The following is a 14040-nucleotide window of genomic DNA, read 5'->3' on the forward strand; positions in this document are numbered from 1 at the left end:
TTAGAATAAGTTATCAGTGCATCAAAAATACTTAAAAGGGTAATTTGGAAATAAAGTGTACTGTATTTTCCTGTGCAAACAAAAGGGGTGAAAAGAGTGATGGGTGTGGGCAACCATTTTGAAACAGAGCTCATGAATGGCAGAGATTCAGAGGGGAATGGAGGATGGGTGGGAGAGACGGAGGAGGGGAAAATGAAGGGAGAGAAAGAGAAAACAAGGTTACGGAGGGAGGGGGAGGAAGGAGGTATAGTAATATTATAGAGGGACAGAGAGAGGTGTGAATAGAGCAAAGTCTGCACAAGGACCACGACAGAGGGATATTTCAGGGGAGGGAGGGAGAGAGAGAGCGAGAGAGAGAGAGAGGTGTAAAGACAGAGAGGCCGAGTTGAAAATGTCAGTGGGGTGAAAGAGGAGTAGGGGAGAGAGAGAGTGAGAGAGCGCTGGTAAAAACAGGAGGACCATTGTTTTCCATGTAAGGTATATCTCAGCAGTTACACCAACCCAGACCCACCTGACAAGCAGACCAGGACAGGGGGAGAGATGGAATGAACACAGGAGCGAATGCTGCTCTGAAGCAGTGTTTACCAAACGGTGGGTCAGGACCCATTTTTTGATTGTGAACCCATGGGTCACGAGTAAATATCACATCACGTCACATCGCTACATGTGATCGGCTATTTTCTCTAGTTTTCACTCAAATTTATTTTTTAGGTCTCGAGGTAAAAAGCGTGTGAACCAGCTGCTCTGAGGTGCCCAGTAAAATCCTGACTCAGGACCCAGAAGTGTAAAATGTGCCATTTATGTATTTTGTTGGGTAATTCGTTAGGGTTAGGGTTCCCTCACGTGACAGCACAGGCATTAACATGGTGTCAACGATAGAACTGGCTGACAGCACCTACCAGAATCTCCTGGTAGGCCAGTAGGGACCTACTGGGCCCAGACGAATGGGTGACAATTCATGACAACTTGACCATTCAATGGATTGATAAGGTAGGGATCGGCTGGAGAAGTTGGTCTGATGCCAAATCACCTGGGGTTTGAGTGGACTAGGACCGCATTACCCTCCTCCTGTCTCCACACCTTCGCCCTGTGTGTGTGTGTGTGTGTGTGTTTGCGTCTTGCTTTATCTGTCTCTGTGAGCCACTGAGGATTTTACTGTGATATTTCTCTCTCTCTACTACTGTATCTGTCTGTATGTTTTGCTGTTTGATTATGTACGTAGACTAGAGTATATTCTACGACGTTACTTTCCTGATTGGCTGAAAAGAGGCTTGCACCACACACACACACACACACACACACACACACACACACACACACACACACACACACACACACACACACACACACACACACACACACACACACACACACACACACACACACACACACACACACACACACACACACACACACACACACACACACACACACACACACACACACACACACACAAGCTTCTCATAGTGCTGCAAAAACAAAAGGAAACATCATCAGCCACACATTACAGCTAAACACACACAAGTGGGTGTGCCTGCTGTGTGCACACATACAGTAGTCCTACACACACATACAGTAGTCCTACACACACAAGTACACCCGCACGCAGTGGTGGAAAAACTACTCAAATGTTTGAAGTATCAATACTGCAATATAGAAAAAGTATTGGCATCATAACGTACTTGAAGTACCAAAAGTTAAAGTACTCATTGTGCAGAATGTCCCATTTCAAGTTGTATAAGTTGTTCAAATGTAAATAGGGCTGAAGTGGTTAATGTAGGCCTATGTTTTGTAATAATAATAATCAACATCTACTAAGTAACTAGTAACTAAGGTTTTCAAATAATTGCATTGCAGTGAAAGTACAATATTTGTTTCTGAGATGGAGTGGAGTAGAAGTAAAAGTACTGAAAATTGGAAATACTACAGTAAAGTAAAAAATAGCTCAGTACAGTACTTGAGTACTTAAGGGGAATAGGACTCATTTTCAACATTGAACTATGTCATTAATATATCTTAGAGTGTGCAAATAATAAAAAGTTCCCCCCTTCTGTTTAGAAAACGAGTGGTATTCCCCTTTAGTAACTTTACACCACTGCGCACACGCACACCACTGGCTCTAATCTGATACATTGTCCTACAGTGAACATGAATGTAGGCCAGTGGTTCTCAACCTTTTCTGAATCAGGGCCCACTTGGTAAAATCATGAAAGCTACCGCTTGCGGCCCACCCATCTGACCATTGAACACGGCAGCTGTGTATTTTTCAGAGCGTGTTTATTTTAATGAATAGATGGAACCATTTAAGTTGCTATTTATCGGCATCAGAATGAAGTATGAACACACGTTTTTCAAGATTTGAAAGAAATCTCATGTCATTTTTTAAACATTAAAAAAACAATCAGTGTTTTGCCAATTATTTGGGGGCCCACCGGTGGGCCCTGTGCCAGACGATCCCTGTGCTAGACGATGCTCCTAATTTCAGATTTTGATAATGTATTGTATTTTGTATACTCTGGATATCTGTACAAAAATATTAAAAGGTAATGTAACAATAAGTGCATAACGTTCTGTTCTAATTACTTGTGTGTGTGTGTGTATGTGTGTGTGTGTGTGTGTGTGTGTGTGTGTGTGTGTGTGTGTGTGTGTGCGTGTGTTTGTTGGGGAAGGGGACAGGTTGGCGGCTGTCTTAAGGTGGCCTTCAGGTTCTGTTCTGTCAGACAGACACATAGACAGAGATACCCACTACATCTCTGAGGCAAATATAGTACTTAGTATATAGTTGTACATTGAACAGCAGGGTCCATTTCATTCCAGTAGTTGGCTACACACTCTGATTCACAAACGTGTAAGGGTCCATTTTGGACCCCTATAATGGTCTCCCCCAGACCCGAAATTGAGAACCATTGGTCAGTCTAAAGAGTAAAGACACCACATGACTCACCACCTGCGTTGTGATATGACTGAGGTGTTGTGAGCTTGTAGATCTGCTGAGGAGTGGAGAGGACTGGAGGTGATCGAGGTTAGGAGAGGAGATTAACTGTAGAACACAAAAAGAAATTAAGAGTAGACAACAAAGATTAAGGCTACCCAACAAACTGCTTTACTTCTGGAGTTCTGGGGAGCCCCTAAATAAATAATGAACATTGATCCACACCACACAGGCCGTATCGGAGAGGTGTTATGCTGCGCTCCAGTTGGGGTGTAGTAAATCAGATCCCTTGTACCAAACCTTATAAATAACCGATCTACAAGCCCACAAAGCATTGCAAAACGTTGAGCTTGTAGATCTTTTGCAGTATGTAGAACGGGAACATGGGGGTTCAAGCAGCACTATGGCTGGCTATCCATGGCTGGATGGATGAGGACACCTGGTGGTTGAACCCAGGCCATTTCATGTGTTACTGTACGTCACAAAAGGATGCTCGATTTCTGACTGGCTACTATGAGACTAAAACACTTTGATACAACACCTCTCACAAACACGAATATTCACAGTTTGTTCACGACTGTGGTCATTAAATGTCATTTCTAATCCTAACATACTTTATCCACTTCAGGATTATTAAAATCCCACAAAACCTTAGACTGTGGAGTCATCCAGTATCGGATAACTCCTTAAAGTATCTTAAATACTCATCAATACTAAATATGATGTAAGGAGGAAAGGTTGGAACCTTTCTGGTGGAAAAGTTCATCTACGCCATCATCCACACCATACCATATAAAACTCCTGAATCAGTGCAATCAAATGGCCCCAGATATCAGAACACTAGGTCAGAACAATTAATTTAACCCAACCAGGAAATTGACATAATATAGCAGAACTTCTAGCAGAAAATTAAGCACGTTTTAGATTGTTGTTGATTAAAAAAAGTTTACAAAAACACAAAAATAATATGGACACAATCTCTACACAACTTGAGAAGTTGAAATGGATCTATTGCAGTTTAGTCAAATAATTGTCATATGTTGAAGAACAAAGGCGAGCAGAGTGCTGCCGAGATTCACAGGGCAACCCCAGTCCTGGTGGTGAGGTGCTCACCAAGTTAAAACTAGTTTCTAGTGAATCGGGAGAGGCTTCAAGCACACTCTTGAGCAAGAACATGTAAAAAGCCTTTAATATGTTGACAGGGCTATCACAACAGACAGGACACAACTACTTTCAACCTGGTGTTCCTACTAAAACATTTATAATACATCAAGAGCAGAATCACCAAAGTAGTCATTAAATATCACTGGGTGGGCTTGGTGAAATTGACCCAGTAGGCGCTTTCTCTCCTTGGCTGAGATTTTAGGGTCCAGGTGGATGTTCTTCAACAAATCCCACAGATGCTGGTTTGTGTTGCTCCTGGTAGCGTCAGGATAGATGCTGCTAGGGTCCTGCTGGCAGAATGTAGAGCCTAGGAGATAAAAATAAAACAATTAGAGTTATGCACAAAGATTAAGCTCAGCAGCGCCAGTGGTGGCTGGTCAGTAGAGGGTGCTAAGGCACCACCCTACCTCTCTCAATCCCCCCCAATATATACCATCCAAATCATCAATTTAATTTGACCAAGCAATGAACATTTTGCACTCTTATAAAAGCTGCTTTTTAGTTACTTTGACTTGATTATGGGTGTAGAACCCCCGAGTAGCAAACCTAATGTTTGTCTATGATATTAGAGATGCTGAGATGGTCTAGTCAGGGACATTCAATGTGAATGGGAGCAATGGTAAACTCCAACCTATGGTGACTGTAAGCATTCCATGTGGATCCCCAGGCCATTATGTTTTGCATTTATCCATTTAGTTTTCCATTACAAATAATTTCTTGAAAATGATTTACCCGTTACATCTGGTTGAGTCCCATGCGAGATTCTGTCCAACATATCGCTGACCTTCTTGTGTAGAGCCCCAGGTATCTAAAGGCACAAAAATAAGTGGCAGTGGCGTAGGGGTAGAGTAGCCAGCAGAGTAGCTAGATGGAAACCGTATGAATATATAAATGCACCATTTAGAACAAACGATTCAGTGAGGACAATGCTGATTGATAGGTGAAACAGTGTAATCCATTTATATCTATCAGCACGTCCGCCTAGAACTTTGGTTAAAAAAAAACCCCACTTCAGTCAGGACAACTCAAGAATGGATGGAATATATATTAATTGAATATAAAATGAGCAATATATTTATTATGGTTTGGCGATGAATTGGATCTGCTTTTTAGGTACTCAGATCAAGCGCATCAGTCCCAACCATAGGGACTCTGAATCCCCCGTACCTAAACAGCAGATCCAAAACGACAGGTGGTAGCTGGGGTGGAGGAGGATGAGGCAAAATTTTAGGCAGACAGCAGCGCAGCAGTATCAGTGTGCAGCAGCAAACAAGCAAGCAGATTGAGCAGTTCAAACTTCCAGTTTAAATAGCCGGTATGAAGACGGAATGTGTGTGTGATTGGATGTGAATGTGATGCTGAGGCGGCCCAATTAAGGGCCGGCAGCAACTGCACTGAGGTTTCCTGACTGAACTTTCTCTGCGCATGTCTGTGACAGGCGCGATGCTCATATCTCTTAAAGGGGAAAACCACCCATTTTCAACATTTTACTATGTCATTAATATACCTTAGAGCTGTTGGGTGGAAATAATAAAAAGTCCACCCATTTTGTATTTCCTAGAACTGTAATTATGAAAAGAATCATTAACATGGTGAAACACATCTTGATGACATCATCAAGATGTGTTTCACCATGTTAATGATTTTTTTCAGACCTCTAGTTCTAGGAAACACAGAATGGGGGAACTTTATTATTATTTCCACACAACAGCTCTAAGGTACATTAATGACATAGTAAAATGTTGAAAATGAGTGGAATGCCCCTTTAACAATTAATGGACGGATGGATATCCATTCAACTTTGTGTGCTCAGAAAATCCTGAGAGGTTGACCCCTCCTTTTGGTCACCCCATGAGCTTTCCTCCAAGTAAAAGGAGGCCAAAGGGCATTTTGAGTTTTTTCTGCCGTTTTAATGTGAAGCACTGTAGCACTGCACCCTAGACACATTTCACCTCAGGGATAATAGACTTTACCCTTAAGCAGCTGCTAGTCCTACAAAAATAGTTTGTTGGATATAAAAGCTCACAAATATGTCCATAAATTCAAGCCTCTTGTAATTTTAGAAGAGAGCCTAGTAGCCTTCTGCTACTGTATATTCTACAGCATATTAGTCAAAATGTCTGCTATATTTATTTAAGTTCATAGTCTACAGTCTACCTTGAAGATTTCCTTTCTGTTGTCAATCATGAAGAGCACCATCAGTTGATCTCTTTCCATGGAGAGCTTCTTGCTGTGGAGAAAAGCCCTGCAGAAGGATCTCACCAATGCCTGTCTGTTCTCCATCTAAAAGTACAACAGTATTTGTGTGAAACCTATAACCTGCGACAATCTGACCGGTTTAGATATTTTCAGGTTCGACACTTTGTTAAGACCCACTCTCCAACATTCCCGCAGTTACCTGCGCGGTCGGGTGTGGAGGTCTTTATGCCTGCAGCGAGCCTAGCTAGAGGTGTTGTTTCAAGTCTCTATGAGACTATCCCCCGCAGAGACCCGGGTTTGGATAAGATTAGGACTGGCTGGGAGGCCGAATTGGGGATCACATTTTCAGATGAGTGGTGGGAGCAGGCAACGGAGAGGGTTAATTCCTCCTCCTCCTGTGCTAGGCTTAGCCTCATTCAGTTCAAAGTTCTCCACAGAACTCATTACAGTAAAGCAAGATTATCTAAAATATATCCGGGCGTGACGGACAGTTGCGATAGATGTTCACAATCACCAGGAAATCTGTCCCATATGTTCTGGTCTTGCCCCAAATTGTTACCATTCTGGAAATGTTTCTTTGACATCATTTCTGAGGTGCTGGAGACAACCATTTTGCCTTGCCCCCAAATTGCAATTTTTGGAATCCCAGAGGAGGATGTAGTTTTACCCAAAAAGCAACTTAATGTTATTGCCTTGGCCTCATTAATCGCCCGCAGGAGGATACTTTTACAGTGGAAGGCAGAGTCCCCTCCCTCAAATTCACGATTCGAGGGTCCTCTGATAAATTTTATAACCATTGGCAACCTTTAATATCGTATGTAAGCAGTTTGGAATCACTTTCACCTGACTGAAGACACATGGTGTTGGTGTGCTCTGGTGGTGCAGATCTCTACTTGGTGCAAGATATATAGCCTAATATATCAGAAATCATTACACATGAGGGTCAAGAAATGAGCCAATTAAGCTCTTACAAGCTTTATCTCTTTATAAGTATTATTATTATTTTAATTATTATTATTTGTATTTATTACTCTGGTTCTTTTTTTTTTTTAATTAATTTTATGTCTCTTATTTTACCCCCTTTTAAGTTTATTAATTATTTCTGTGAACATAACCATGATCCCTTTTTGTATCTTAGTTATGTACTCAACCTATTGGTTTTATACCTGTATATAATTTATGTTGTTTGTATGTCTGGCCTCGTGGGGAAAGATGGTGGGTGGGTGGGGAGGATTGGGAAAGGAGTTGTGGGAGAAAATATAAAAACAAAGAGTTGTATTTTCTTTCTGTGAAACTTGCATAATATGATGTCATACTCTTTGAATAAAATGTATTAAAAAAAACAGTCCTCCTGTGCCACGCTGCAGTACCTTGGGGGACTGATCCATTAAGACAGTGTGTTTGTGTGTGTGTCTCCAACCTCTTTGTCCAGTTTTATCGCCCCAGGGTTAGCTGCAAGAGCCAGGAAAGTCAGAAGCTTGCGCAGCTCCTCTCTACAGCTAGGAGGCAGCAGCTTCAGACAGAGCTGCAGGGCCTCAAGTGCCTTGTCCAGCTTTGCATTCACTAGGGAGAGAGAAACCAGCATAAAGGGTACCTAGAATGGATTTGTCATTTGGCAGGAAAACACCCATGATACACCTCAGATGGTTGCGTTTGCGCAATGGCTTATACAGTAGAATGATGATTAAACTCAGGTTAAGACGTGGAGTTACAAACTGCAATTGCACTTTGGCGTGCATGGTGGGTTATGGGTGTGTCATCCTACTGTACCAACCCTTCCAGTCTAATGTCCACTTTATTGTAAAGATTAAAAGGAAGAAAAAGGGTAAACATTGGCAACATTTGGCAGTTTTTCCCCCCAAAATTCTTATGAATTCTCATCCCTTAAGCACAAGTGTGGGAAAGAAGGGTCCTTAAAGTTTAACAGGGCTTTGTTGTCGAGCATTAGTTTTGCTATAAATAACTATAATTAGTTTGCATCAAGTTTAATTTGAACTAATAAGTTACAGATTCACTAGAAACATAAGACATTCCCATTACTTTAGAATCCAGTAGGGGTAGGCCTGCCCTACAATAGATAAAGAAAATCATTATGTGAAGGGTCTGATTTTTCACTTCTCACCCAGCAGGTCAATGATGGCAGTGTAGACGTCACTCATGTGATTGGGCAGCAGGGCAGGCCTGTCTGTGTGGCTGTAGTGATTGACCAAGGCCTCATAAATCATCAGCTTACTTTGGGCCATGGAATCCAGACAGAACCTAACCAGGCCTGGGGTAGACACAAACCTTACTTTCATACTGTGTTGAAATTAACATAGTTCTTCTCTAAACGATTTATAAATACAATCTAAAGATATGCACGTTAAATAGTTTTGCTCTGAATTATACAGTAAAAAGGGACAATCTTATTACTCACTGAGCATGCATGCAACCCAAATTGTAGCCTCTAGTCTATTCACCTTTTATGAAGGATGAAGGAAAACACTGCCTTTCATATATCAATCTTTTGTAAACAAGCCGTCAGGTGTATTTGTCAAAATTGAAACACACACACAGACGCACACACGCACGCACGGTGAAGACACTTGCTTTCATTTGCATTGCGACTACCTGCCGTAGTGTAGCCAGGACTGTGACGGTCATGATCATGAGCGGAGCATCTGGGCAGCTCCCTGCTGAGCTCCACCACTGGCTGATCAGGGAGGCTGTCCAGACAGTCCAGCGCTGCACAGAACCACTCATCCTCCCTGAGGAAGACAAGAAATAACACATTTCTTACTAGAAGACAAAAAGGTGATGTGAAACCCCCAGTAGGCTACTGTATTCCAATTATAAAGCTTATAAAGCTTATAAATGTTCAGTACAAAAGGAAAGAAAGCTGTGCCCGTTAAAACACAACTACGCCGCTATAGTAGCTTTTTTCTTTGATAGCTATAATTTTCCTCAACAGTTTGGCTTTTCCCAGAATGTATCAAAATGACAAACGTCAGCACTAACCGCTTGATCCGCAAGTTGCACCTTAACCAAAATGAGAAAATATCTATCCATGGCAATATACTGACAGGCAAAAGCATGGCAACAAAGGAGATCAAAAGAGTAAATCAAAGGACAAGATTCTTGGGCAGAATTCCACCTGTCAGGAGGTCAAAGGGGGAGGAGGTGATCGAACCCACCTCTTTATCCCCTCTCCGACTTACTTCGGCCACAACCTGTACATAGATTCCATGCTTTTGGGAATTTTCAATTATTGTTTTAAATTATTATTCATGTCATGATTGTGTGCGAGTGCATAGGACCCGAATGGAAACAAGACCGCAAGGTCTTTCTTCGGTGTAATCCTTTTGGACAAATGCTTGACTGTACCTAGCCGCACTTGTTTGTATTAACGGGTCGTGCGGTTGACTCCTCCATTATGTGAAAATTCTAAACAGGTGGTACGCAGGACCATTCAGTGACTTCCAAACTCCAACACTTGTTGAGGAATATTTGGGGCAGAGGTTCGTTGTTGGCATCCAGGGAGTGTGTGTGCAAAGTTTGGCATGAATCGGGCCAACGGTGCCGGAGATTAGCTGGTAACGGACGGACGGGCGCACGCACACGCACACGCACACGCACACACACACACACACGGAGTGCAAAACATACTCTCTCCCCATGCCTTCGGCCTGGTGGAGACAAAAAGATCTAGAGTTGCAAATTGCAGTTAGACTGTACCTTGTGTGGTTTGCATTTATATATCGTCTAATAAAATATTCAATCAATCAAAAGGTTCTCAAACTCACATGCCAAGGACCCCCAAAAAACCATATCCTCTGGCTTTAGTAATAACAGCTGATCTAACCGTTACCACCCACCCTCATCCAGTCACAAAATCAGACGTACTGTGAGTCTCTAAGCGCCTTGAGGACCCGTCTGTCCAGGTGACTGCTGCTGTTGTAGACGAGGTCTGGTTTGTCGTGAGCCAGCTGACGACATGGAGAAGGTGAGGGGTTCTGGTTGCACTGAAGCAATCCATCCAGCATGGGGAGTTCTACCACTTTTAACAGGCTGACCATGGTCTGTTCCTGCCACAGTTCATCCACCACTGCAATGGAAGAAGACAGAGATGGGAGGAGTATTACAGTTAACCACCTATACTTCAGCTGACCAGGGTCTATACTTGGTGTCGTCCCCCTGCCAATATAAGCCTATAGCCTGAAGATTTGAAATTTACCATATTCGCCCATTTATGACATGCCCAGGCCAGAACATGTCTGGGTTACGGACAGTCCTAACGGACAGTTCTCTTCTCCCAGTTAGTACCGAAAGTACTGACACAAGAGGGGTAGCTTCTGCACTGCATCCCAGTGTGTGTCAGGGCAAAAATACTGTAGTAGGGTGCCATGCAATCCTGTAACAGACTTTGTGCGAATGTGGAAAAGCATCAATGATACATTTAGTCCATAGCCTACTGTGGATATTTTTCCTTTTGGGTGGTCTTGTCTGAGACCATTTTATGGCCAATAGCGTTTAGTTGTGATGAAATGGCTGACTTACATGATTGCGGTAATGCAGAGTTGGAACTAAAACTCAAGGATTGGTTGGCTCTGCCAGGGGTATCTAGATGATTCCTGGTTTTCCCTGGTGTGTACATATGGTCGGATTCCAAAGAAGTGCGCTGCTGCCCAGATGACCCATGGGAAGATGTTGGATGTTCATGCCTAAACAACATAAAGATAGATAATTGAAAGCTTATATTGCAGTTGTTTTTGAGGGGCACTAGCCCCTCCTATGCCCAGCTTTCCGGGTTTGTCTGAACACAAACATTGGCTTGTGATTGGCTGATCACTGTATGTATATTGTATATGGTGCTAAAACTACAAACGCCAAGTAAAAACTAAAAGATCAATATTGATATACGAGCCTTTCTGCATACCCGTCTGTAGGAGCACAGCACAATAAGTCGTGGATTCCATGGCCGAGCTTGCCTCTCTCCAACTCACCCGTTGGGGGCATTTCTGTGTCCAGGAACCTGTTAAATATTTTCAAATGAAAGTTACAACATATTCAGATTGCTGTGTTATAAAACCCATTGTTTGTGTGTGTGTGTGTGTGTGTGTGTGTGTGTGTGTGTGTGTGTGTGTGTGTGTGTGTCTAACCTGTAGAGAGCATTTTTGCTGTCCTGAAACACATCCTGCTTCTTATCTTTCCCAAACATTTTGGTGTCCACTGCTTCAAACACATTGCAGTTCAACAATGCCTGACAGATGTACATAATCTTGTCCCGTTGGATATCGACACCTGCAGTTGTGAAGAAAGTGATGGTGGTGGGAGGGGTACCATTAATCAATTTAGGCATCCTTTAGCAGACACTCTTTGGAGCGACATACAACAAATACCTCAGTAAATTAGGATCGTCAAAAACCAAGAATCAGTCTAAACAATATAACATCTAAAAAACAAATCTGTACATTGAAACTATTGGATGTCAGGTAAACAAATGAACCTAGCATCCATATAAATACCATCTAAATGACATTTTAACCTTTTTCAATCAACAGTATTTTTTTTACTATTCATCATACAACAATATATAGGGATATAAGTGGTTAATCTATCAGAGGACATTGTTGAAAGACTTATGGTGTAGTAGTACAATGGTTCTCAATGCAGCGTCCAGACCACCAGAGTTCCAAATGGACCCTTGCGGGTTCCATCCATTTGTACATTCAAGAGTAAAATGAACACTCAAGTCAAGACTTGAAAATGTGGGCAGCGGCGGCCTAAGGGTTAGAGAAGCGCTCTTGTTGCCGAAATGTTGCTGGTTCGATTCCCCGGACGGGCAGGAAAAATCTGGGTCGGTAAGTGATTGATCATCACTCGCCCAACACCGCTGAAGTGCCCTTGAGCAAGGCACTGAACCCTGAGAATCACTGTAGTAGGCCTAGAAAATACCTTCGAAGCCACTAGCATGGGAGAGATGATCCATCACCACATCTATAGCATCAGAGCCAACAAAACAGCTACTGTGCGACTTGAGATGGATGCGTCGATCCTTAACCTTCACTGAGGCTTTGAGATGGGAGATGAGCCCCCTCCATAAGGCGGTCGAGTGGTTTGCCTTAGTTACCACTCTGTGACCTAAACGAGAAGAGAATATGAACAGTCAACACTCAACAGTACATGTAGCCTTCCTTATTGACTTCCCCTTGTACCGCCTCCCGCACCAGGGCAGGGTGTCGGTGCGAGGCAGTGAAATGAAATGAAATGAAATGAAATCTATATTTACCCAGGGTATCTGGGCTAAGCTCAAGAACTTGTTTCCAGCCAGGCCCTGCTCATAGAACACATTTCATCGTAGTGGTTCAATGCCTTGTTCAAGGGCACTTCAGCGGTGGTAATTTTAACGTGTCGGACGGCTGATTCGAACTAGGAACCTTCCGGTATCAAGACCGCGCCGCTATCCGTTCGGCCACCGCTGCCAGTAACGTAGGGACACGCAGCTAGCCAGTCGCCACTCGGGAGGCGGTACAATGGGAAGTCAATAAGGAAGTCAAGGAAGAGAGAATTTCAGAGAAGCCAAAAAATGTACGGCATTGGCGGTTAATGCCCACGTTTCCGTTGTCTCCTATAGCCGCGTTATGCATCTTTGAAACATCACAAACACTCAAGCGGCGTGCCGCTCTCCGTGAACGGAGGGTATGTACATCTGCATCCTACGGAGGGCTTAATAACCGATCAAGGGCCCTAGGGTAAGCAACGTCCAAACTTCAGAAAATCTTAACCGAGGGTGCCGAAAGGGGCTACAGTACATGCAAAAGCAAGCGCTCAGGGTGCACAAAGAAAGGCTGAATAGACCAATAATTCTAATGAAAATGTATTATTCCACCTAAGGTAGCAAACAAATGTGAGGCAAGTCAGGCAACAGCCGCAACAATCACAGTGGTTCAACTCAAGCCAGTCAAACGCCACCTCCAAAGGCCTATTATGACACTAGCTTAAGCTTTAAACTCTCGCTCACATGTGAGTGAATTACCCTTGGAATAGAGAGTCTGGGGTCCCACAAACAACTTCTCTTCAAGGCTTTTCAATGCAGCGACTCTCTCCTTGACTGAGGCCATTTTTCACCAAGCTGACGTAAAAGGCAATCAGTGTTCCAGTGGACTCCACACACCTTTTATACAGGTAATCAATCTCAATAACTCAGACAGTCAGTTCACTACATTCAACCACTAGATGGCAGCACATACACGCCACATCATTACTTTGGTCTGCACAATCCCACATTGAGATGCCAAAAGTAGCCGATCTACAAGCTCTCATAATGAGTAATGACGATAAGGAGGACATGATGTGAGCTTGTAGATCTGCAATTTCCATGATCGTCTAATCTACAGTAACAAGGCTGACAACTGTTGTCTTGTTGTGACTTGTGGTCAACGTTGGATAATATAGAAGTGATATATAAAATAATTAAGGGAATAAAATGTCCCTGATTCCAAAAAAGCCCTACTGTGTAACTTTTTCAATAAAACAAAGTTTAAATTTGATATTTCGACTGGTAAAAGCATAAAAGTTTCACAACACACATTCCACGAATTCCCATAATGGCCAGTCGAATATAACTAGTATAGTACAATAGTCGCAGTAATAGTACCAGTACTAACAGTCACTTGTTCTGGTATTGATTATATAATTTGTTTAATGTGTCCCTTTCTCTTCTATCCTTTAAGCAGACAAGACGCACCCTTCATAAATGATGTCCC

The 14040-nt window shown here is 42.7% G+C and overlaps 1 protein-coding gene across 2 annotated transcripts; it reads right to left on the reverse strand.

Moving 5' to 3' along the window:
* Positions 1–4103: 4103 nt before the first annotated feature.
* Positions 4104–13424, reverse strand: LOC306943364 (DEP domain-containing protein 7-like). Of its 2 annotated transcripts, none has more exons than XM_079529650.1 (12): positions 13311–13424; positions 12230–12415; positions 11434–11575; positions 11211–11306; positions 10832–10995; positions 10178–10379; positions 8906–9042; positions 8418–8564; positions 7716–7858; positions 6254–6379; positions 4829–4904; positions 4104–4403 (listed from the first exon to the last, which is right to left on the reverse strand). In XM_079529650.1, exons 1-12 carry the CDS (start codon positions 13393–13395, stop codon positions 4192–4194), a joined length of 1716 nt encoding a protein of 571 aa, XP_079385776.1. In that variant the 5' UTR covers positions 13396–13424; the 3' UTR covers positions 4104–4191. The 2 variants fall into 2 exon arrangements, with proteins under 2 accessions (XP_079385776.1, XP_079385775.1); XM_079529649.1 differs by having other exon boundaries at positions 13296–13415.
* Positions 13425–14040: the final 616 nt, after the last annotated feature.

This window comes from Electrona antarctica (genome assembly GCF_951216825.1).
Source record: "Electrona antarctica genome assembly, chromosome: 19".
NCBI classification, from domain to species: Eukaryota; Metazoa; Chordata; class Actinopteri; order Myctophiformes; family Myctophidae; genus Electrona; species Electrona antarctica.